Source organism: Musca autumnalis, unplaced genomic scaffold (genome assembly GCF_047663935.1).
Source record: "Musca autumnalis isolate F117 unplaced genomic scaffold, ASM4766393v1 scaffold_1, whole genome shotgun sequence".
NCBI lineage: Eukaryota > Metazoa > Arthropoda > Insecta > Diptera > Muscidae > Musca > Musca autumnalis.
The window spans coordinates 289,145,374-289,171,747 of NW_027411644.1; the positions used below are offsets into that span (position 1 = coordinate 289,145,374).

Sequence of the window (26,374 nt, forward strand, 5' to 3'; positions counted from 1 at the left end):
GCTAAATTTTTCTATATATAAAAGTGAATTCAGCTAAAATTTTTCCATTGAAAAGTATATTCAGCTAACTTTTTTCCATACATATTGTGAATTCAGCTAACTTTTTTTGTTGAAAAAGTGAAATCAGCAAACTTTTTTCATTGAAAAAAAGATACAGTGAATTCAGCTAACTTTTTCTATAGGAGAAGTGAAATCAGCTAACTATTTCAATTGAAAACTAAATTCAGCTAACTTTTTCAATAGGAAAAATGTGTTCAGCTATCTTTTATTCATAGAAAAGTGGATTCAGATAACTCTTTTCATGGATAAAATTAATTTAGCTAATTTTTTCTATAGCAAAAGTGAATTCAGCTAACTTTTTCCAAAGAAAAAGTGAATTCAGCTAAATTTTTCCATACAAAAAGTGTATTCAGCTAACTTTTTCCGTAGAAAAAACTAATTCAGCTAACTTTTTCAGTAGAAAAAATTAATTCAGCTAACGTTCTCATACAAAAAGTGCATTCAGCTAACTTTTTCCTTAGAAAAACTAAATTCAGCTAACTTCTTCCATTGAAAAAAGTAAACTCAGCTAACTGTAAAATGAATAAAATTAATTCAGCTGACTTTCTCCATTGAACAAGTGAATTCAGCTAACTTTATCCGCAGAAAAATTGAATTCAGCAACCTTTTCCATAGAAAAAGGGAATTTAGCTAACTTTTTCTACAGAAGAAGTGAATTCAACTAACTTTTTCTATAGAAAAAGGGAATTCAGCTAACTTTTTCTACAGAAGAAGTGAATTCAGCTAACTTTTTCTATAGAAAAAGTGAATTCAGCTAACTTTTTTCTTCGAAAAGTGAATAAAGTTAACTTTTTCAATAAAAAGTGTATTTAGCTAACTTTTTCATAGGAAAAATGTATTCAGCTAAATTATTTCATGAATAATATTAATTTAGCTAACTTTTTCCTTTGAAAAAGTGAATTTAGCTAACTTTTTTCACTGAAAAGAAAGTATTCAGTTAACTTTTTCATCGAAAAAGTGAATTTAGCTAACTTTTTTCACTGAAAAAAAAGTATTCAGTTAACTTTTTCATCGAAAAAGTGAATTCAGCTAACTTTTTTCATAGAAATAGTGAATTCCGCTAAGTTTTTCATAGAAATAGTGAATTCAGCTAAGTTTTTCCATTGAAAAAGTGAATTCGGCAAACTTTGTTCATGGATAAAATGAATTCAGCTAACTTTTTTCATAGAAAAAGTGTATTCAGATATCTTGTTTCTTTAAAAAAGTGAATTCAGCTAACTTTTTTCATGGATAAAATGACTTTTTTCATAGATACAGCGAATTCAGCTAACTTTTTCCATAGGAAAAGTGAATTCAGCTAACTTTTTCAATTGAAAAGTAAATTCAGCTAACTTTTTCAATAGAAAAAATGTATTCAGCTATATTTTCTCATAGAAAAGTGGATTCAGCTAACTCTTTTAGTGGATAAAATTAATTTAGCTAACTTTTTCTATAGCAAAAGTGAATTCAGCTAATTTGTTTCATGGAAAAAGTGAATTCACGTAACTTTTTCCAAAGAAAAAGTGAATTCAGCTAACTTTTTCCGTACAAAAAGTGTATTCAGCTAACTTTTCCGTTACAAAAAGTGAATTCTGGCAACTTTTTCAGCAGAAAAAATTAATTTAGGTAACTTTTCCATACAAAAAGTGTATTCAGCTAACTTTTTCCCTAGAAAAACTAAATTCAGCTAACTTCTTCCTTTGAAAAAGTGAATTCAGCTAAATGTAATATGGATAAAATTAATTCAGCTGGCTTTCTCCACTGAACAAGTGACTTCAGCTAACTTTATCCGTAGAAAAAGTGAATTCAGCAAACCTTTTCCATTGAAAAAGTGAATTCAATTAACTTTTTCCATAGAAAAAGGGAATTCAGCTAACTTTTTCTACAGAAAAAGTGAATTCAGCTAACTTTTTCTATAGAAAAAGTGAATTCAGCTAACTTTTTCTGCAGAAAAAGTGAATTTTCTTTATAGAAAAGTGAATCCAGCTAACTTTTTTCCTTTGAAAAGTGAGTTCAGCTAACTTTTTCATAGAAAAAATTTATTCAGCTATCTTATTTTATGAATAAAATAATTTAGCTAACGTTTTTCTTTGAAAAAGTGAATTCAGCTAACTTTTTTCATAGAAATAGTGAATTCAGCTAAGTTTTTCCATTGAAAAAGTGAATTCAGCAAACTTTGTTCATGGATAAAATGAATTCAGCTAACTTTTTTTCATAGAAAAAGTGAATTCAGCCAACTTTATCCACAGGAAAAGTGAATTCAGCAAACCTTTTCCATTGAAAAAGTGAATTTAATAACCTTTTTCAATAGAGAAAGGGAATTAAGCAAACTTTTTCAAAAAAACTTCACAGAAAAAGTGAATTCAGCTAACTTTTTCTATAGAAAAAGAGAATTCAGCTAACTTTTTCTATAGAAAAAGTGAATTCAGCTAACTTTTTTTCTTTGAAAAGTGAATTCAGTTAACTTTTTCTATAAAAAAAGTGAATTCAGGTAACTTTTTCATAGAAAAACTGTATTCAGCTATCATATTTTATGAATAAAATTAATTTAGCTAACTTTTTCCTTTGAATAAGTGAATTCAGCTAACTTGTTCCATTGAAAAAGTGAATTCAGCAAACTTTGTTCACGGATAAAATGAATTCAGCTAACTTTTTTCATAGAAAAGTGAATTCAGCTAATTTGTTCCATTGAAAAAGTGAATTCAGCAAACTTTGTTCACGGATAAAATTAATTCATCTAACTTTTTTCATAGAAAAAGTGAATTCGGTTAACTTATTTCTTTGAAAAAGTGAATTCAGCTAACTTTTTTCATAGAAACATTGAATTCAGCTAACTTTTCCTATAGAAAAAGTTAATTCAGCTAACATTTTCCTTAGAAAAAATCGAATTCAGCAACTTTATTCTAATATAATTTCGCTATTTTCCCCATAATAAACCATATTAAAACCATCACCTTTAATCTCTTCCAATCAATCCTCATCATCATCATAATGGGTTAATCCTTGCTGTAACTATCTTCTCTATGTCGTCTGTCCCTCTTCAACCACACAGTGCACTAAAACCACCATCACACCACCACCTACATTTGTACAAATCATCATCATCATCGTTCATGTCAGAAAACTAAGACAATATGCGGTTATGGTATTGGTGTTGATGGAGGTGGTGGTGCTGGTCGACGACGGTCGTTCCGTCCCTCCACCGCTCAGTAGTGGTCATTGTGGCCACCAGTGGCCGCCACAGTTCAATGTGTGTGGAGAGGTCACAGACATACAATCATTTTTGTTCCTCTGGATTTCTCCATTAAAATCATAGATAACTACTTTTCATTTGCCATCGTTTGCCCGACATGATGATACCCCCTTTTTAACAACAATGACACACTACAAATGTTCATTTGAGCCTGCCGACATGCATGGCATGGAAGCAGCATACAAAGCGAAAGAGAGATACAGGAAGAAAAGTTCTTCATTTCTCTTATTTACGGGACATATTGGCAAAGATACCCCTAGTTGCTGGTGGTGCTGTTTGACCAGCATCATCATATGGGGGTAACAAAATCCGCAACATCCCAGCCGCCTATGTGTAAGAAATGTCCAAGCGGAGGGAGCATGGGAGCTATCGAGCAAGTATCTTTAATACATTTTACTTTAAATGAAGCGTTTTATGTTGAAAAGTGCCTCCCATTCATTGTCTTTAGTTTATTTTTATTCTCTCTATACTGTTGGGAGATACTTTCAAAAGGGATTTACAACTTTTGTTTATTTGCCCAGGCCCTCCAGACGAATGGAGAAAAGTTTATACTTTTTTGAAGAAGAAGAAGAGATGAAACAAACTTTATTTAGAAAATTCTCTAGAAGTGACCAATAAATTATTTAATTTTTTATTTCGATAAAAAAAACGGGTTAGGGTTATTTTTATATACTAAATGTTAGCTGAATTGAGTTTTTCGGTAGTAAAAGTTCGCTGAATTGACATTTTCTATTCGAAACGTTTGTTGGAATGAATTTTACAATAGAAAATGTTAGCTGAATTAACGTTTCTAAAGAGAAACTTAGCTGAATTAATTTTTTTTTCACAGAAAGAGTTAGCTGAATTTCCTTTTCTTAAGAAAAACATAACTGAATTGTATTTTTCTATGGAAATGCTTAGCTGAATTGAATTTTTCTATAGAAAAAGTTAGCTGAATATACTTTTTCTAAAGAAAAAGTTAGCTGAATTGACTTTTTCTATAGAAAAATTTAACTGAATTGACTTTTACTAGCTTAATTTTTTAGCTGAATTCACTTTTTCCATTGAAAATGTTTGCTGAATTGACATGTTCCATGAGAAAATTAGCTGAATTGACTTTTCTATAAAAAATATAGCTGAATTGACTTTTTGTATGAAAAAGTTTGCTAAATTGACTTTTTCTATAGAAAAAGTTAGCAGAATTGACTTTTCTATGGACAAAGTTACTTAAATTCACTTTCCACATAAAATGTTTGCTGAATTTCCTTTTGTCACCGAAGAAGCTAGCTGAATTGATTTTTTCTATAGAAAAAGTTAGCTGAATGCAATTTTTCTATGGAAACTGCTAGATGAATTCACTTTTTCCATAGAAAATATTTGCTGAATTGGTATGTTCTATAGAGAAAATTAGCTGAATTGACATTTCTATAGAAAAAGTTAGCAGAATTGACTTTTCCTATGGACAAAGTTACTTAAATTCACTTTTTCCACAGAAAATGTCAGCTGAATTGCCTTTTTTCATCTAAGAAGCTAGCTGAATTGATTTTTTCTATAGAAAAAGTTAGCTGAATGAAAATTTTCTGTGGAAACTCTTAGCTGAATTCACTTTTTCCATAGAAAATGTTTGCTAAGTTAACATGCTCCATAGAGAAAGTTAGCTGAATTGACTTTTCTATAAAAAATATAGCTGAATTGACTTTTATATAGAAAAATTTAGCTGAATTGACTTTTTCTAGCTGTATTTTTTAGCTGAATTCTCTTTTTCCATAGAAAATATGTGCTGAATTGACATTTCTATAAAAAAGTTAGCTGAATTGACTTTTTCTATGAAAAAAGTTAGCTGCATTGACTTTTTCTATGAACAAAGTTAGCTGAATTGACTTTTTCTATGAAAAAAGTTTGCTGAATTGATTTATTCTATAGAAAACGTTATCAGAATTGACTTTTTCTATGGACAGAGTTACTTAAATTCACTTTTTCCACACAAAATATTTGTTGAATTGACTTTTTTCATCGAAGAAGCTAGCTGAATTGATTTTTTCTATAGAAAACGTTGGCTGAATGAAAGTTTTCTATGGAAACTGTTAGCTGAATTCACTTTTTCCATAGAAAATATTTGCTGAATTGGTATGTTCTATAGATAAAATTAGCTGAATTGACATTTCTATAGAAAAAGTTAGCAGAATTGACTTTTTATATAGAAAAAGTTAGCAGAATTGACTTCTTCTATAGAAAACGTTAGCAGAATTTACTTTTTCTATGGACAAAGTTACTTAAATTCACTTTTTCCACAGAAAATGTTTGCTGAATTGACTTTTTTCATTGAAGAAGCTAGCTGAATTGATTTTTTCTATAGAAACAGTTAGCTGAATGAAATTTTTCTATGGAAACTGTTAGCTGAATTCACTTTTTCCATAGAAAATGTTTGCTGAGTTGACATCTTCCATAGAGAAAGTTAGCTGAATTGATTTTTTTATAGAAAAAATAGCTGAATTGAGATTTTCCCTACATTTTCGATAGAAAAAGTTAGCTAAATAGAGATTTTCCATAGATAAATGTTTGCTGAATTCACTTTTTCTAATGAAAATTTAGCTAAATTTACTTTTCCTAAAGAATAAATTAGGTGAATACTCTTTTTCTATAGAAAAATTTAGCGGAATTGACTTTTTCTATAGAACAATTTAGCTGAATTGACTTTTTCTAGCTGAATTCGCTTTTTCCATTGAAAATGTTTGCTGGATTGAGATGTTCCATAGAGAAAGTTAGCTGAATTGATTTATTCTATAGAAAAATTAGCTGAATAGAATTTTCCATAGATAAATGTTTGCTGAATTCACTTTTTCTAATGAAAATTTAGCTGAATTTACTTTTCCTATAGAATTAATTAGGTGAATACACTTTTTCTATAGAAAAAATTTGCTGAATAGAGAGTTTCTATAAGAACTTTTCTATACAAAATTTAGCTGAACTTACGTTTTCTTTAAAAAATTTTTCTGAATATAGATTTTCCGTGCATTGACTTTTTCTTCTAAAAGTTTAGCTAAATAGAGTTTTTCTATAGAGAAATGTTTGCTGAATTCACTTTTTCTAATGACAATTTAGCTGAATTCACTTTCAAAAGTTAAATGTTTCTTAGAAAAAGTTCGCCGAATATAGTTTTTCCATAAAAAAGTTAGCTGAATTAAACTTTTCTTTAGAAAAAGTTAGCTAAATTAATTTTTTCTGAAAAAAAGTTAGCTGAATAGAGATTTTCCATAGAGAAGTGTTTGCTGAATTCTCTTTTTTCTAATGAAAGTTTAGCTAAATTCTAAAAGTTAGTTTTTTCTTAGAAAAAGTTGGCTGAATAGAGTTTTTCCATAGAGAAAAGTTAGCTGAATTCACTTTTTCTAAAAAAAACTTAGCTGAATGCATTTTTCTTAGAAAAAGTTGGCTGAATACATTTTTTCCATAGAGAAAAGCTAGCTGATTTTACCTTTTCTAAAGAAAAACTTAGCTGAATTCACTTTTTCTAAAGAAAAGTTTAGTTGAACTTATTTTTGCCATCTTAGACAACATTTCAGTTTTTCAGAAAAAACTGAATTCAGCTAACTTTTCCTGAAAAAAAGTCATTTCATCTAAGTTTCTCTAAAATAAATCGCAATTCGGCTAGCAAAAAATTCAAATTTTAACTCTTTTCTCGATTAGTTGTCAGAACAAAGAACTTTATAGGTTTCTTCTTAGATTTCAAAATAAAGAAAACTCACATTTCATATTTCAACATTTAATATCGCTTTTCCAACAACTCCTCCTCATCACCATTATCATCACGTACAACTATCATGTTTGAATTGTGTGATACTATCTAGACCGTATAGGGAAGTCTATGGCATAGCCATTGCCAGTTTACAATAACAAATGATCGGATAGTTGATATGCTTTAAAATTGGAGTTTAACAAACTCTTCAGCAACAAAAGCAACAACAAAACGAAACCCAATATTCTTGTTCGTGTTTGTTGTAATGTGTGAAAAACAACACAGTGTACAAATGTGACAAAGTTTCTAAAGAATTTGTTGTTTTTATGTATTTCTCTTTAATTATTCCAATAAAAATGGGCACCACTCCCAAAAAAAAAAAGAAAAAACCTCAAATGAAAAAAGAAAAGAAAACCAAGTGCATTTCATAGTCACTCCAATGGTTGGTCGTCCGTTCGGTTGGTTAGTTGCTTGGTTAAAATCCAACTCACGTCATTACAATGCAGTTAAGGTTTGATGGTATGTTGTTGGTTGGTTGGGTTTGTTTGTTTGCCATCTACCAATGTACCGACGACGACGAAGATAGTAGCCATGGGTATTTTGTATATATCATGTAGTAGTATATACCACCTATCTTTAGATATATGAGCATTGTATGTATTTTTTATATGATCCCCACCACTTTATCTCCAATCAAAAAAAAAAAAGACCAGAGAAAATATAAAAAACTTTGGTCCCTCAAACAAAAAAGTTTGAAGCCTATTAAAAAGCCAGTTCTCAGTTAAGTCAAAAAGGTCCAACTTTATATTCAAGTACCATTGTGTGTATGCAGATATGGGTGAAGCCGAAGCCATCTCTTAAATATTTATGGTGCATTTCAAATGATAACTCTTGATGGAGAAGAGCATGGGTGGTGGTGGATAAGCTTAGTGAAGTGTGGCAAAATATATGGGCAATAAGACAACAAGAAGAGTACTTGCTGCAACAAACCATAAACAAAGTTTTAGTTCAGTTCTCAAGTAGAGATTTGGACATTTTTTTTTTGAACAATTGTTATAAGATTTTTAAAATGAAAAAAAAATCCAAATTGAGTTAAGTTTTTCTAAACAAGTATTCAGTTTGTTTTTTTTTTAATGAAAAAGTAAAGTTGGGAACAAATTTTCAAAGAAAAACTAAATTCAGCTAAGTTTTTCTACCCTAAATCTACTATTCAGCTAACTTTTTCAAAAGAACATGTAAATTCAGCTAGCTTTTGTTAAGGGAAAAATACTTTAGTGGTGTTTTTCTATAGAAAAAATGAAAACAAGTGAATTCAGCAAACTTTTTTAAAGGAAAAAACTTCAATTCAGCAAACTTTTTTTAAATCAAAAGTTTGGTGAATTCCCTTTTTCTTCTGCAAAATTTTAAGACATCACTTTTTTACTAAAAGTATTCGCTGACTTCACGTTTTCTACTGGAAATGTTGGCTGAATTCACTTTTTCTACTGAAAAAGTTAGCTGAATTCATTTTTTTCTATTGAAATGTTCACTGAATTCACTTTTCCCACTAAAAAAGTTTTCTGAATTAACATTTTCTATGGAAAATATTTGCTGAATTCACTTCTGCGAAAAATACTTGCTGAATTTCGTTTGAAAATGTCTGCTGAATTCACTTTTTCTTTCGAAAAAGTTTGCTGAATTCAATTTTTTTTACAAAAAATTTGCCGAATTCACTTTTTCTACTGAACAAATTTGCTGAATTAACTTTTTCTTTAGAAAATGTACTTTGAATTCACTTTTTCTATTGCAAATGTTTGCTGAATTCACTTTTTCTAATGAAAAAGTGTGCTGAATTTACTTTTTCTACTAAAAAAGTTTGCTGAATTAACTTTTTCTTTAAAAAATGTACTTTGAATTAACTTTTTCTAATGAAATGTTCGCTGCATTCACTTTTTCTGTTGAAAAAGTTCGCTGAATTTAGTTTTTCTACGGAAAAATGTTTGCGGAATTCACTTTTTCGACTAAACATTTAGCGGTATTCACTTTTTCTGCTCCAAAAGTTTGCTGAATTCACTTTTTTTTAGTGAAAAAGTTTGCAGAATTCACTTTTTCTACTAAAAAAATTTGCTGAATTAACTTTTTCTTTAGAAAATGTACTTTGAATTAACTTTTTCTAATGAAAATGTTCGCTGCATTCACCCTCTGTTGAAAACATTCGCTGAATTTAGTTTTTCTACGGAAAAAGGTTTGCGGAATTCACTTTTTCGACTAAAAATTTACCGGAATTCACTTTTTCTGCACCATAAGTTTGCTGAATTCATTTTTTCTATTGCAAATGTTTGCTGAATTCACTTTTTCTGTTGAAAAAGTTCGCTGAATTTAGTTTTTCTACGCAAAAAGTTTGCGGAATTCACTTTTTCGACTAAAAATTTAGCGGAGTTCACTTTTACTGCTCCAAAAGTTTGCTGAATTCACTTTTTAGTGAAAAAGTTTGCAGAATTCACTTTTTCTACTAAAAATGTTAGCTGAATGCACTTTTTCTATTTAAAAACTTTGTTGAATTCACTTTTTCTACTAAAAAAAAGCTGAATTCACTTTTTTATTTAAAAAACTTTGCTGAATTAAATTTTTCCAATGAAAAAGTTTGCTGAATTCACTTTTCCCACTGAAAAGGTTTGCTGAATTCGCATTTTCTATTTTTTTCTGTTGAAAAAGTTAGCTGAATTTACTTTTTTTTCTGAAAACGTTTGCAGAATTCACTTTTTCTATTGCAAATGTTTGCTGAATTTACTGTCTCTTCTGAAAATTTGCTGATGTCACTTTTTTATTTAAAAACTTTGCTGAATTAAATTTTTCCAATGAAAAAGTTTGCTGAATTCACTTTTCCCACTGAAAAGGTTTGCTGAATTCGCTTTTTCTATTTTTTTCTGTTGAAAAAGTTAGTTGAATTTACTTTTTCTTCTGAAAACGTTTGCAGAATTCACTTTTTCTACTGAAAATGTTTGCTGAATTCGCCTTTTCTATTGCAAATGTTCGCTGAATTTACTGATTCTACTAAAATATATAGCCAAATTCACTTTTTCTATTGCTGAATTCACTTTTTCTATTGTAAATGTTTGCTGAATTCACTTTTTCTACTCAAAAGTTAGCTGAATTCACTTTTTATATTGAACATGTTTGCTGAATTTTCTTTTTCTATTGAAAATGTTTACAGAGTTCATTCTTTCTACTGGGAAAGTTTGCTGAATTCACTTTTTCGCATGAAAAAGTTTGCTCAGTTCGCTAAATTCGCTTTTTTTCTATTGAAAATGCTTGATGAATTCACTTTTTCTACTTAAAAAGATTGCTGAATTTACTTTTTATACTGAAAAGTTGGCTTAGTTCACTTTTTCTATTGAAAAAGTTAGCTGAATCCACTTTTTCAATTAAAAAGTTCGCAGAATTCACTTTTTCTATTAAAATTGTTTGCTGAATTAACTTCTTCTATTGAATAAGTTTGCTGAATTCACTTTTTCTACTAAAAGTGTGCTGAATTCACTTTTCCTACTGAAAAAGTTCACTGAATTGACTTTTTCTATTAAAGATGTTTGCTGAGTTTACATTTACTTTTCGTTTTAGCTTTCAGTGAATCATTTGCCATAACCCAATTTGCCATTTTATTGTTATTTAACACTGTTAACAAGTTAATGATTTCTACCTATTCCCATTTCAAAATTCCATTAAAATTCTAAATGTGTAGCATTTATTTGATCATGTGAACAAATTAAAAAGAGGCAATGGCTTTTTGTCTTGCAAATCTTGTAATTAAGTCATTTATGGTACCTACGACGTTCTTTCTTTATTCTTCTTCTTCTTTGGCAATGACCATTTACAATGTATGGCACAATTTATTTGAATATCTTTTTCTCTTCTCATGATTTGATCGGAGATTTTGTTTATTTTCATTTGACTTGCGAGCGATGTGACTGAATGAATGATTGGCCAAGCTAAACGATTTAATGGCGGCTATTTCACACAGCACAGACCACACCACATCAAACACGAAGTGATTTTTTTTCATGGAATCCGTTTATGAATCACATTTGGGGAAACTACTTTTTGGTGAGTAGACAATGTATGCATGTTTGTAATTGTGGGGGTCCTATGGAGAGGATTGAATGCCGCCACCGCTGGTCATCATGACGATGTGTACAAAGAAGCCGGCAAAAATGTGTTACGTGTGAAAGTGTCTGAGGTTTTTTTGTGTTTTCTTTATGATTTTTTCGTAGGAAAAAAATCAAAAACATCAATAAATAAACTCTGGTCATCTGTAGTTGGGACATTAAGTGATAAGTAATTTATGGTGTACAGAAATTAATGTTTTTATGAAATGATTTTTAATGGCAATTTAATGTCAAGAGATTTGTTTAATATGTAATTGGTTGCAGCAAGAGATTCGGATGATGGGCAAATTGAATATGAGAATAGTAAATAATTTTGGGGATTTAATTTTTGAAGAAAAAATACTAAATTCAGTTTTTCTACTAGAAAAGTTCGCTGAATTGACTTTTTGTACAGAAAAAGTTAGCTGAATTAACTTTTTCTACTGAAGAGTATGCTGAATTTAATTTTTCTATTGAACGTGTTCGCTGAATTCACTTTTTCTATTAAAAATTTCTCTGAATTCACTAGTTATTCTGAAAAAATTAGCTGAATTCAATTTTGCTACTGAAAAAGTTCACAGAATTGACTTTCTCCACGGAAAAAGTTTGCTGAATTGACTTTATCTGCTGAAAAAGTCCACTGAATTCACATTTTGTACTGAAAAAATTAGCTGAATTCACTTTTTATATTTAAAAAAGATCGCTGAAATCAGTTTTTCTACTGAAAAAGTTGCTGAATTCACTTTTTATAGAGATAACAGTTCACTGAATTCAACTTTGTCTTGAAAATTATCTTGGAGATTTAATTTCTGAAGGAACACTTTTGCTGAATACACACTCTTAATGATAATATTTGCTGAATTCACTTTTTCTATTGTAAAAGTTCGCTGAACTACATTTTTCCATTGAAAAAGTTCGCTGAATTCAATTAGTCTACTGAAAAAAATCCACTGAATTCACTTTTCGATCTGAAAAAGTTCGTTGAATTCACTTTTTCTACGGAAAAAGTTAGCTGAATTGACATTTTCTTCTGAAAAAGTTCGCTGAAATCAATCTTTCTATTGCAAACATTTGCTAAATTCACCTTTTCTACTGAAAAAGTTCGCTGAATTCACTTATCGATCTGAAAAAGTCCGCTAAGTTCAATTTTTCTACTGAAAAAGTCCGCTGAATTAAATTTTTCTACTGAAAAAAAATAGCTGAATTCAATTTTTTATCGAAAGAGTCCGCTGAATTCACAGTTTGTACTGAAAAAATTAGCTGAATTCTCTTTTTATATTGAAAAAGTTCGTTGAAATCAGTTTTTCTACTAAAAAAGTTTCTGACTTATGTTTTTATAGGAATAACAGTTCGCTGAATTCACTTTTCGATCTGAAAAAGTCCGCTAAGTTCAATTTTTCTAGTGAAAAAGGTCGCTGAATTCAATTAGTCTACTGAAAAGTCCGCTGAATTCACTTTTCGATCTGAAAAAGTGCGCTGAATTCACTTTTTCTACGGAAAAAGTTCGCTGAAATCAATCTTTCTATTGCAAAAATTTGCTAAATTCACTTTTTCTACTGAAAAAGTCCGCTGAATTCACGTTTTCTACTGAATAAGTCCGCTGAATTCAATTTTTCTACTGAAAAAGTCCGCTAAATTAACTTTTTCTGTTGAAATTGTTCGCTGAATTCAGTTTTTCTATTGAAAAAGTTCCCTGAATTCAAGTTTACTATTGAAAAAGTTCGCTGAATTGACTTCTTCTACTGAAGGGTCCGCTGAATTTATTTTTTCTATTAAAAATGTAAGCTGTATTCATTCACTTTATCAACTGAGAAAGTCCACCGAATTTACGTATTCCTATGAAAAAGTTCGATAAATTCACTTTTTCTATTAAAAATGCAGCTGAATTTATTTTTTTCTTTGCTGAATTCACTTATTCCTACCGAAAACGTTCGCTGAATTAAATTTTTCTGTCGAAAAAGCTTGCGAAATTTATTATTTTATTGAAAAAGTCGGCTGAATTTACTTTTTCTACTGAAAAAGTTTGCTGAATTCAAATTTTCTATTGAAAATGTTCGCTGAATTCAATTTTTGCTCTGAAAAAATTTGCTGAATTAACATTTTAACTTGAAAAAATTCGCTGAATTAAATTTTTCTACTGAAAAAGATTGCTGAATTGACTTCTTATACTGAAAAAGTTTGCTGAATTCAATTTTCCTATTAAAAAAGTTCGCTGAATTCACTTTTTCTATTAAAAATGCCCGCTGAATTCACTTTCTGTACTGAAAAAGTTCGCTGAATTGACTTTTTCTACTGCAAAGGTTTGCTGAATTGAAATTTTGTAGTGAAAAATTTAGCTAAATTCACTTTTTCTACTGAAAAAGTACGCTGAATTCACTTTTTCTATTGAATAAATTCCCTGAAAAGTTTGCTGAATTAGCATTTTCTATTGAAAAAATTTGCTGAGCTAAATTTGTCTACTGAAAAAGTTCGCTGAATTGACTTCTTATACTGAAAAAGTTCGCTGAATTAAATTTTCCTACAAAAAAGTTCACTGAATTCACTTTTTCTATTAAAAATACCCGCTGAATTCACTTTCTGTACTGAAAAAGTTCGCTGAATTTACTTTTTCTACTGCAAAGGTTTGCTGAATTGACATTTTGCACTGATAAAGTTAGCTGAATTCACTTTCTGTACTGAAAAAGTTTGCTGAATTAACTTTTTCTGTTAAAATTGTTCGCTGAATTCAGTTTTTCTATTGAAAAAATTCCCTGAATTCATGTTTACTACTGAAAAAGTTCGCTGAATTAACTTCTTCTACTGAAAGAGTCCGCGGAATTTATTTTTCTATTAAAAATGTAAGCTGAATTCACTTTATCTACTGAGAAAGCCAACCGAATTTGCGTGTTCTTCTGAGAAAGTTCGATAAATCCACTTTTTCTATTAAAAATTTAGCTGAATTTATTTTTTTCTTTGCTGAATTCACTTATTCCTACCGAAAACGTTCGCTGAATTCAATTTTCCTATTAAAAATGCCCGCTGAATTCACTTTTTCTACTGAAAAAGTTTGCTGAGTTGTCATTTCAACTAAAATAGTTCCCTGAATTGACATCTTTTCTTCTGAAAAAGTCCGCTGAATTAACTTTTTGCACTGAAAAAGTTTTATGAATTCACTTTTTCTATTTTTCTACTGAAAAAGTTCGCTGAATTGACTTCTTATACTGAAAAAGTTCGCTGAATTCAATTTTCCTATTAAAAAAGTTCGCTGAATTTACTTTTTCTAATAAAAATGCCGCTGAATTCACTTTCTGTACTGAAAAAGTTCGCTGAATTGACTTTTTCTACTGCAAAGATTTGCTGAACTGACATTTTGTGCTGAAAAATTTAGCTACATTCACTTTTTCTACAGAAAAAGTTAGCTGAATTCACTTTTTCTACTGAAAAAGTTCGCTGAATTCACTTTTTCTACTAAAAAAGTTTGCTGAATTGACTTCTTATACTGAAAAAGTTTGCTGAATTCAATTTTCCTATTAAAAAAGTTCGCTGAATTCACTTTTTCTATTGAAAAAGTTCGCTGAATTCAATTTTCCTATAAAAAAGTTCGCTGAATCCACTTTTTCTATTAAAAATACCCGCTGAATTCACTTTCTGTACTGAAAATTTTCGCTGAATTGACTTTTTCTACTGCAAAGGTTTATGAATTCACTTTCCGTACTGAAAAAGTTCGCTGAATTTACTTTTTCTACGGTAAAGGTTTGATGAATTGACATTTTGCACTGAAAAAGTTAGCTTAATACACTTTCTGTACTGAAAAAGTTTGGTGAATTCAATTTTTCAATCGAAAAATTTAGTTAAATTCACTTTTTCCACTGAACAAGTTTGCTGAATTCACTTTTCTATTGAAAAAGTTTGCTGAATTCACTTTTTCTATTGAAAAAGTTTGCTAAATTCAATTTTTCACTTGAAAATGTTTGCTGAATTAACTTTGTCCACTGAAAAAGTTAGCTTAATTCACTTTTTCTACTGAAAAAAGTTTGTTGAAAATGTACCTTTTCATATATTTAGGTGTTGCAATTGCTTTACTATTACACCATATTTTTTCGCCCATTGCTAATTAAAGTCATCGACACCCAAGAGTTTGTCATGCATCTTTTTCACATGTTTGCCCATATTTACACATGTATTCTAATTAGATGCAGACATGTTTTTCACATTGTTTGCAATGTTTAAATGTTAAATATGTATGTTAAATGGTTAACAATGGTTGAGCCTGTTGTTGTTGTTATTAACAATGTTAACTTTTTTCACGCAAAGTGTTAAATGAATGACAGACAGACTGCAATTATAAATATGGCGAAAGCCATTTCAAACACTCATTCAGCTATGACTATTTATAATAAAAAATCCCCCCACCGATGCCATTACAATAAATATTACAAAAAAACTATAGAATAAAAGAAAATAAAACGCTTGAAAGAATTTGTTAATTTGTAGTAACACACAAAAAAAATTAATTAGCTCATTCACATATTGTTTGTTTTTATTGTCTCTTTTTTGTCTTTTGTTTATCCATTGTTAATCAATTTACATATGTAGAAGATATGCATATTAAATTTAGTCTATTGGAAACAGTTTTTTGTTATTGTTTTCTTTTTTTTTCAATCTTTTGCCTTTGTCTAACTGCACTTACCGATTAAATTATTGGCCGTTAAAATAATACAGCAAACAAACAATATGGCCGTTGTTATCCGATAATGGCAACGGAACACCATATTATCTATGACCGCCTTATCCAAAAGATATCGAATTTTTATAAAGCCTGAAACGGCTGATACCATACCAAACACTGCCATTTTGCTGGTTTGGTGTTTTTGTTTTTGTTGTTTTCTTGTAGTTAAACTTGGTTGATTACAACTAAATCACAATAGAATGTTTTAAGCGCGCTACGTCTTGTTCCTGTTGCAGCTGAATCCTTAAATTTATATAACTTCTTGGAAGTTGCAGTGGGTTTCTTATCTGAAAAAAGAGAAGAGAGAAAAAACTTTAATAATGTGATACTATTTCGATGCTATTATTATTTATTAGCTGAATGAATAAAAAATTGGCTGAATTTGATTTTTTTCTACCGAAAAAGTTTGCTGAATTCACTTTTTCTATTGAAAAAGTTTGCTGAATTCAATTTTTCAATCGAAAAAGTTAGTTAAATTCGCTTTTTCTACTGAAAAATTTGCTGAAATCTCTTTTCCTACAGAAAAGTTTTCTGAACTCACTTTGTCTACTGAAAATGTCAGGTGAATTCATTGAAAAAGTTTGCTTAAATTACATTTTCCAATAAAAAAAGTTGGGTGAATTCACAGTTTTTATTGAAAATGTTCGCTGAATTCACTTTTTATAAGGAAAAATATAGCTCAATTCACTTTTCTATAAAAAAATGTTAGCTGAATTCACTTTACTTATGAGGGGAGTTAGCTGAATTCATTTTTCTATGAAAAAAAGTTAGCTGAATTTACTTTTCCAATGGAAACAGTTTACTGAATTCAGTTTCTCTATGGAAAAAGTTAGCTGAATTCACTTTTTTATGGAAAAATTTAGCTGAATCTAGTTTTTTCTAAGGAAAATGTTAGCTGAATTCACTTTTCTATGAAAAAAGTTAGCTTAATTCACTTTTTGTTATCTGAAAACATTACGAATATTTTAATATAAATAGTAAGCTGAATTTACTTTTTCTAGAGCACAATGTTTGCTGAAATCATTTTTCCTACAGAAAAAGTTTTCTGAATTCACTTTGTCTAGTGAATAGGTCAGCTGAATTCACTTTTTCTATTGTTTGCCTAAATCACAAATGTTCGCTGAATTCACTTTTTCTAAGGAAAAATATAGCTCAATTCACTTTTCTATGAAAAAAAAGTTAGCTGAATTCACTTTATCTATGAGGAAAGATAGCTAAATTTACTTTTCCGAAGGAAACAGTTAACTGAACTCAGTTTTTCTATGGGAAAAGTTAGCTGAATTCACTCTTTATGGAAAAATTTAGCTGAATTCAGTATTTCTAAGGAAAATGTTAGCTGAATTCACTTTTTGTTATTTGAAAACATTATTTTAATATAAAAAGTAAGCTGAATTCACTTTTTCTAAGAAAAAAGTTAGCTGAATTTCCTTTTTTATTGAAAAAGTTACCTGAATTCACTTTTTCTAAGGAAAAAGTTAGCTGAATTTACTTTTCCAATGGAAACAGTTAACTGAATTCAGTTTTTCTATGGAAAAGTTAGATGAATTCACTTCTTTATTGAAAAAATTTAGCTGAATTCAGTTTTCAATGAAAAAAGTTAGCTGAATTCACTTTTTGTTATTTGAAAACATTATTTTAATATAAAAAGTAAGCTGAATTCACTTTTTCTAAGAAAAAAGTTAGCTGAATTTACTTTTTCTATTGAAAAAGTTACCTGAATTTATGATGATTGTTAGCTGAATTCATTTTTCTATTGAAAAAGTTAGCTGAATTCACTTTTTCTAAGGAAAAAGTTAGCTGAATTTACTTTTCCAATGGAAACAGTTAACTGAATTCAGTTTTTTTATGGAAAAAGTTAGATGAACTCACTTTTTTATTGAAAAAATTTAGCTGAATTCAGTTTTTCTAAGGAAAATGTTAGCTGAATTCACTTTTCTATGAAAGAAGTTAGCTGAATTCACTTTTTGTTATCTGAAAACGTTATTTTAATATAAAAAATAAGGAAAAAATTGCTGAATTTTCTTTTTCTATGGAAAAATTTACCCCGAATTCAATTTATCTATGATGATTGTTAGCTGAATTCATTTTTCAATTGAAAAAGTTAGCTGAATTCACTTTTCTATGGAAAAAAGTTAGCTGAATTCACTGTATCTAAGTAAAATTTTCGCTAAATTTAATTTTTTACTGAAGAAATTCGTTTAGTTCACTTTGTGTACTGAAAAAGTTCGCAGAATTCAATTCAAATTCAAATTTCGGCTTATTTCTCTTTTATTTCTAAAAAAGTTAGCTGAATTCACTTTTTCTAATGAAAAATGTCATTCTTCTTCATTCATTCATTCTTTCTTCTGAAAAAGTCCGCTGAGTTCACATTGTTTCACTTTTTTTCTGAAAATGTTCGCTGAATTCACTTTTTCTACCGAAAAGTTAGCTGAATTCAATTTTTCTATTGAAAAAGTCCGCTGAATTCACTTTCTCTACTGAAAAAGTCCATTGAATTCACGTTTTCTTCTGAAAAAGTCCGCTGAATTAAATTTTTCTTCTGAAAAAATCCGCTGAATTCACTTTTCCTTCTGGAAAAGTCCGCTGAATTCACTCCGCTTAATTCACTTTTCCTTATGAAAAATTTCGCTGAATTCACATTGTCTGCTGAAAAAGCCCACTGAATTCCCTTTTTTCTACGGAAAACTTTCGTTGAATTATTCTGAAAAAATCCGCTGAATTCAATTTTTCTTTTGAAAAAGTTCACTGAATTCACTTTCCCTTCTGAAAAAGTCCGATTAATTCACTTTCCTTCTGAAAATGTTCGCTGAATTCAATTTTTATATTTAAAATTCGCTTTTCCTTCTGAAAAATTTCGCTGAATTCATATTGTCTGCTGAGAAAGTCCACTTTTTGCTATAAACAAATTTCGCTGAATTCACTTTGTCTGCTGAAAAAGTCCCTTGAATTCGTTTCTTCTTCTGAAAAAGTCCGCTCAATTAAATTTTTCTTCTGAAAAAGTCCGCTGAATTAAATTTTTCTTCTGAAAACATCCGCTGAATTCACTTTCCCTTCTGGAAAAGTCTGCTTAATTCACTTTCCCTTCTTGAAAAGTCCTCTGAATTCAATTTTTCTTGTGAAAAAGTCCGATGAATTCACTTTTTTTCTGAAAATGTTCGCTGAATTCACTTTTTCTACCGAAAAGTTAGCTGAATTTAATTTTTCTATTAAAAAAGTCCGCTAAATTCTCTTTTCCTTCTGAAAAATTTCGCTGAATTCACATTTTCTTCTGAAAAATTCCACTGAAATCATTTTTTCTACGGAAAACTTTCGCTGAATTCAATTTGTCTACTAAAAGGGTCCCTTAAATTCACTTTTTCTTTTGAAAAAGTCCGCCGAATTAAATTTTTCTTCTGAAAAAATCCGCTGAATTGACTTTTTTTCTGATAAAGTCCGCAGAATTCAATTTTTCTTATGAAAAAGTCCGCTTAATTCACTTTGTCTACTGAAAAAGTCTGCTGAATTCAATTTCTCTATAGAAAATGTTTGCTGAATTTACTTTTTCTTTGGAAAAAGTCTGTTGAATTCACTTTACCTTCTAAAAAAGTTCGCTGAATGCACGTTTTTTACTGTAAATGTTAGCAGACTTCACTTTTTCTATTAAAAAATCCGGTGAATTCTCTTTACCTTCTGAAAAAGTCCTCTGAATTCACTTTTCTTTCTGAAGAAGTTACTGAATTCACTTTGTCTAGTGAAAAAGTGTGCTGTCCATTGAAAAAAAATCGCTGAATTTACTTTTCCCACTGAAAAAGCTCCCTAAATTGAATTTTTCTACCGAAAAAGTTAGCTGAATTCACTATGTCCACTGTAAAAGTCAATGTAAATTTCAAATCTTAAAAAGAAAAAGTTTACTGAATTCACTTTTTCTATTGAAAAAGTTTGCTGAATTTAATTTATCTATTAAAAAACTTCGCCAAATTCACTGTTTCTACTAAAAAAGTGAAAGTGTATTTTCTAAAAAGTTTTTTCTTGTTTTTAATAAGGAGCAATGCCCCCACTTCCCCAACATCTCAAATTTCCTTATCAAATAAGTTAAAAAACGTCACTTTTAAAACGTCACATAATTTTTGTTTACTACACAACATCACTTCATTATTGTTATTGTTGTTAATTTACTCAAAATTCAAATGATAAGGCCAGCCTCAGCCTCACTTAAACTCATAAATTATTTGATTAGTTTTACATTGAAATACTCTTCTTCCCAGCTGTTTGACTTTAAAATCTAAAAACCTACTTTTGGAGACTTACAACAATAAATGAAAGAACATGTGGAAGACCGACCACAAATCAAAATAATCTAGAAAAATAATTAAATGAAAACAAAATTCAAAACAAAAAATATCAACTATAATAATTTGTAGAACAATGCCAATGAACCACCAACCAGCCAGCTAACCATAAGCCCCTTGTAATGAGTAATCACAAAGCGAGTAAAATGTTGTTGTATTATTAAATAAATCATAAAACATGTGGTGAGCGTATTGTTGACCTACAAAATGTTAAAAAACTACTTTCAAAATGCAAAAAAAAAAAACGAAATGACAACTCGAAATTTTAAGATTTGAAATTTACATTGAAATATTTGCAAGGTTATTGGTTTTGGGTTTCCATTATGTGAAAGTTATTAAAAGTCGTGGGAGACCTTTAAGCCCTAAACACTAGAGTTGTGTAGTTCCGGAACGAACTAGTTCCAAGGAACTATTCCGGACAAGGAACTATTGGAACTATAACCGGCTCGTTCATTTATATAGTTCCTTTAGTTCATATAGTTCCAGCCGTGCATATAATTCCTTTCATTTATATAATTCATTTTCTTTCTTCGATATTTCACGTTCGGTTCCTTCATCATTCAGATGCGGCCACATTGTTAAATAAATGTAAATTACATCCTCGTTACATTGATGCAATTTATTTATTTTTATGTCAATTCATCCACCAAAAAATAAAAACAAAAAGAAAGAGAAAGATGCGTTAAACAACTTCATTCTCGGAACTATTTGGAATGAAGGAAATAAAAAGAACGAGGAACGAGAAAGATGCATTGAACTATATCGCTCTCGGAACTATTTGGAACTATATTAAGGAACTAGTTCCTTTTGGCAAAAGGAACTAGAAAGATCGATCCGCTCCAGTAACTATATTGCCCAACTCTACTAAACACATCCAACGTTTCAGCAAACTTGCACGTAATTTCTGATAGAAGAATATAGAAAAGTTCAATCTATTTTGCCCTTGCTCTTTTATTCTTCTATCAGATGTGACTTCTAACTTTGCTGGAACGTTGGATGTGTTTAGGGCTCTAGAAGGTATTTTATCTACAAAAGACATTATCTGTTTCTATAGTAGATGTACAGATGGTCTTCCTACTTTGGAAGACCTTTACAAGGTGTCCTGACTATTGGAAACCTAAAGAAGGTCTTCTATACATAAATCTTCAATAGAAAGCCCTCTTGCAATGTGAGGCCTATGGAAGTTATTTTAACTATAAATTATATAAAATAAGCTAATAATTACCTCTTCATTAAAAGAGCTACCTACACAATGCATGAAAAAAAAAGCTTAGGAATTTGTCACCACACTATTTAAAAGCATATTTCACTAGATGGGCGAAAGGAATGTGATGAACCAAATGAAGTATACAAAACGAAAGGGGTTTTTATAGTTCAAATAGTTCTTTCGATCTCAGTATAAGCCCCAGTTTTGTGGTCTTCTTTCAAATAAGTCCTAATTGCGGTGATTACCGATTGATTCACGCACTCAGTGGCGTTGGATTGTGGGAAATAAACTGCAGTTTTCATATAACTAATTTTGTACATACTGATTATCACTGTGAATGATTTCGGGAACCCCGAACCCCTTGTGGAAAACTTCTTCATTGAGTAACTGTATCACGATCATCGCTGTGGGTTCCTTCATTGCCTTCATAAAAGTAAATTTAGAGAAATGATCTACTACGATAAAAAATATGTGTTATGTTGAGGCAATATGATATACGATCAATCCGAGGACACTTCATAGTGCACTCCCTAACTTGTATGGTTATGTTGGGTGAATAGGAAATACGATCGATCTTAACTAAATGGTTTGATATAATAGTTCCTTCAATCCTGTAGAAGACCCAAGAGATGCAGATCGACATATACCACCTTTTTGTCGATTATAAAGCAGCCTTCGACAGCCCGCTACGTTCAAAGGTATTCCAAGCAATGTCTGAATTTGGTATCCACGCAAAGCTCGTTCGACTTTGTAAAATGACTCTAACTGACACAAGATCTTCAGTTAAAATAGGAAAGAACCTCACCGAAGAGTTTTGTACCAAAAGAGGATTCAGGCAATGAGACAGCCTTTCGTGTGATCTTTTCAACATTCTGCTAGAAAAGGTTATACGAGAGGCAAACGTCAAAAGAAGTGGCACAATCTACACCAATAGCCACATGTTACTTGCTTATGCTGATGATATAGACATCATGGGACGATCAGTAAAAGAAGTAACCGATAACTTTATGAAGGTCGAAGGAGAATCTGCTAAAGTGGATATGGCGGTAAACGGCGAGAAGACCAACCTGATGGTGTCAAAGCGCAATGCGTCCATTGAGATCGGGCCAACTGTTGAAGTTGGTTCCTATAATTTTGAGGTAGTAAAATACTTTGTATACCTCGCCACCTACGGACCGATCTGCGTTGACGGTGAATATCGACGTCGTCAATATAGTTAAACGTATCGAGATGCGGCAATTGCGTTGGCTAGGCCATATAATAGAATGAGCGATGATGAACCCGCCAAAAAGGCGTATAAATTCGAGCCACAAGGCGGTGCACGCAGAATTGGCAGACCAAAGAATAGATGGCACAAACAAGTGGATGAAGAGATGACAAGACGCGGTATTCCAAAAAGCGAAGCACGAAACAGAGAGAATTGGAGATCTTTTCTTAGTTCTGTCTATGGAACAAATGTTCTGTAATGGGCCAGCTAAGTAAGTAAGTAGTTCCTTCAATCTCTGTGAGGTATAAGTCCCATCATCTTCCAAAAAAGTCCCAATTGCGGTGATTAACGATTGATTCACGCACTCAGTGGCGTTGAGTAAAGGAGGATATATGTACACTGCAGTTTTTATATTACTAATTTTGTACGTTCGGATAATCTCTTGAAAAGATTTTGATAAGAATTGTGCTTCGTTATTACTGTGAATAATTTCGGGAACCCCGAACCCCTTGTGGAAAACTTCATAATTGAGAAATCTTAACTCGTTTAGCGCTATGGTGGGTTCCTTCATTGCCGTCATAAAGGTAAATTTAGAGAAATGATCTACAAAAAACAACAAAATATAAGCGTGGACCCCAAAAGATGCTATTCATTTTTGAATCCAATGCATGTCATTTCCGCCAATGCTTTGACATATCATTTTCACCAATGCTTTGGCATGTCATTTTCACCAACCCTTGGCAATGACATTATCATTACGACGAGAGTTTTAACAACGTTGGTTGTGATTTCAAGTCTCCGAGTAAATCTAGCCTATTGCAAAGAATATATCTTATATATTTCGAAAAATGTGTATAAATAAAAACACAAAATTCATCTCTATTGGATCGATGAAATAGGTTCATGAAATAGGCTGATGAAAAGATCGGATCTTTCACGACTTCCTTTGCATGGGTTCAAATGCTGATGAAACTATCAGATCTTTCACCACTTCCTTTACACGGGTTCAAAAGCTAATGGAAAGATCGGATCTTTCACGACTTCCTTCGAACCAATGCATAAGATGCAATGAAATCACGTCATCGCATAGAACCCCTTCCTTCAAATTTTGCTGGGTTCTTTCCTGAGGCTTTAAATTTTGATTACACGATTTTGGTTCCTGACATTTAATATACTCCCTAAATTGTATATCCTACCTCAGTGAGGTATAAGTCCCAATCTCTTTGGTCTTCTTCCAAATAAGCCCAATAATAACAATATAAGCGTTTCCTTTATTTGAAAATTGTTGCCTTTTTAGGCGAAGATCATTTTTTTTATTAAGATTAATTTTTTAATTTTTTTTTAATCGAGCTTTATGATCTATTATGCAAGTGAAAAAGGAAAGCCGACGATTCGAACCCACACACCCACCACTATGTTGTGTGGTGGGTGTGTGGCGTTTCCGTTTTTGGATCGATAATTCTTTACTGAGGCATTAAATTTTGATTACACGCTTTAGCTTCCTCGCATTTAATAAACTACCTAAATTGTATGGTTATGTGGAGCCAATAGGATATACGATCGATCTTCTTAATAAACTCCCTAATTATATGGTTATGTTTGGGAAATAGGAAATACATTCGATCCGAACGAAAGGATTTGATATACTTCCAATTGCTTCGAAACTACTTCACTTTACATTTGACCCTACCACATGAGGTCTACCATCTTTATATAAAAAATCATTAGTCTTTGCGCCACCTTCCATATTTCTATTTTTTTCTTACATATTTTGCCGCCTTGGAAACCCTGATTTTACCGGTTTTGTTATCATGTGTTTGTTTTTTTTACCTAAGAGATAAACAAAAGAGAGACTTAAAACTCTCTTTAATGATGATAATACAAATGATGTTTTCTTAAGTGGTGTGTGTAAGGTTCATTCTGTGAGCCCTCAAAATTCTTGTGAGGACAATAAAACAAGAGGAGCTCTTCTTAGGTAAAAGAAGTGCCTCTGCCTGCATTCCTACAAAGAAAAAAAAACCAACACTAAATTTCTTTTCTTCTTCTTTTATTTACTCTTCCCTTTTATGTTTTGGCCTATCATGTATGTTGGCGTTGTTGTCTTTATAGTTTCTTTTGTATGTTTTTATTTCTTCTTGTTAGTTCTTCTCTTCCCAAATCTTGTATACATTTGAATTTTTATTGCCTTTTTTTCTTTTTGAAACTGGTTTTAAGGTATTTCAAAGTATGGTAGGTAGATAGGTAGCCTGGACAACCGTTCGTAAGTCCGTCTGTCTTTCTGTCGTGTCGAACTGACTGACTGAATGACTTGTTAGTTGTATACCTCGTATCTATCTCTGTGTATGTATTACCAATTCAATCTCCAGTAGTGGTTTAATGTTAACTCTGGTTTTAACTTTGAGATGATTTTCTTATTCTTTGTACTTGTTGCTTGTGGCTGCTCCCGTCTTTAGCTGGTTTCGTTTAGTTTTTTTTCTTTTCTTTTTAACCACCATTATTGTAATGGCTATCGTCGGCTTTTTAAATAGCAAACTAGATAATCTTGTATTGAATGTTTTGGGTTTGGAATGGAATTATTGAATTCGTTTTTGTTTTAAATGAATATTATTAAATTTGAATAATTGCTTTAATTTAAATATTTTCAATAATAACCCAAGAACGGAATTTCACAATTTTGAGACTAACACAAGAACTAAAATGATTCGAATTAAAAATTCGTAATATCACGTTATCAAATTATGATAGACTAGGCACAATTAGATTCAAATTATTCGTAAAAAAATAAATTGTCACAGAAAATAACCCATTAATAACAGTTTTACTTTTTCGAAAAATTCAATTTATCAGCGTTAATTATTCAACGGTTACCAAACGCTGCTTATCAGATGATCGTAGAGGACGAAAGAAACCCTGGAACGGTCCTGCCCGGCATTAACATGGCAAAGTCCTGGGCTTATCTTAGAACCTCTTTAATCTCAAGTGGTCAATGACATCCCCGTCACCTGGAGAGCTGTCTTTAACTCCACTTAAAACTTGGGTTAAGTTTCGGTTTAGTAACTTATCCCCATAAATAAAACTTTTAGTAATACACTTCACCCCGGTTAACTACCTTTCATAAAATTCCAAAAAAATGAGGCAGTTATGCGGGAAAGGCAGTTACGAAAATCCTGCATAACTACCTCATGTGGGTAGTTACAAAAATCTCATCTCAGCCTTACAAAAAAATAACAACAATTAGAACATAATCACCAAAAAACAAAATGGTCTATAGTAAATAAGTCTAAAAATATATAAGTTATATTATTGAATCAATAAGAAATTTAGTCATCGGTGAGCATAACACCATAACATAACACTGGACATCTTCATCACAATTCACGTAGTCGTCGAAATTAATTTTCTCATAAATACACCAGTGGGGGTAATAAACCGAGAAAAACATTGTTAAATGTTCTTTTTGGGGAAATATTTGACGGGCAAATATCCGAATTGGGTACTTATAGAAAAGTAGTTAAGCGGGAGAGTTTGAACTCATTTATATGAAAAAACTTTGGGGATTCAGATTGTGAGGCAATTAAACGGGAAAGGCAGTTAAGCAGAGAGGTAAATAACCGGGGTGCAGTGTAAAACGATGGAAAAAGGAACAAAGCCTTATTAAATTTTAAGGACCATAATCTGCTCCTAGAATATTCGAAATCTTTGTAGAGAAAGTGGAATTTACGCAATGACAGATGTACTTACAAAGTGCATATATTGGGAAAGTTGTCCCAACAACACCTAAAGATGACGCACTTGAACA

General features: G+C 30.8%; 2 protein-coding genes across 5 annotated transcripts in view; one reads left to right on the top strand and one right to left on the bottom strand.

The window, feature by feature from the left end:
* spg (dedicator of cytokinesis spg) overlaps nt 1–26,374 on the top strand; it is a 296,364-nt gene that overhangs the window by 165,141 nt on the left and 104,849 nt on the right. The gene's annotated exons all lie outside the window — the stretch shown is intronic.
* Nucleotides 1–26,374, bottom strand: part of Inx3 (innexin 3) — a 35,860-nt gene that overhangs the window by 4,259 nt on the left and 5,227 nt on the right. The window contains exon 2 of the mRNA XM_073961603.1: nt 15,795–16,120. Within this exon, the coding sequence (XP_073817704.1) occupies nt 15,795–15,957 (163 nt within the window). The 5' untranslated portion in view covers nt 15,958–16,120. The remainder of the gene's footprint in view (nt 1–15,794; nt 16,121–26,374) is intronic.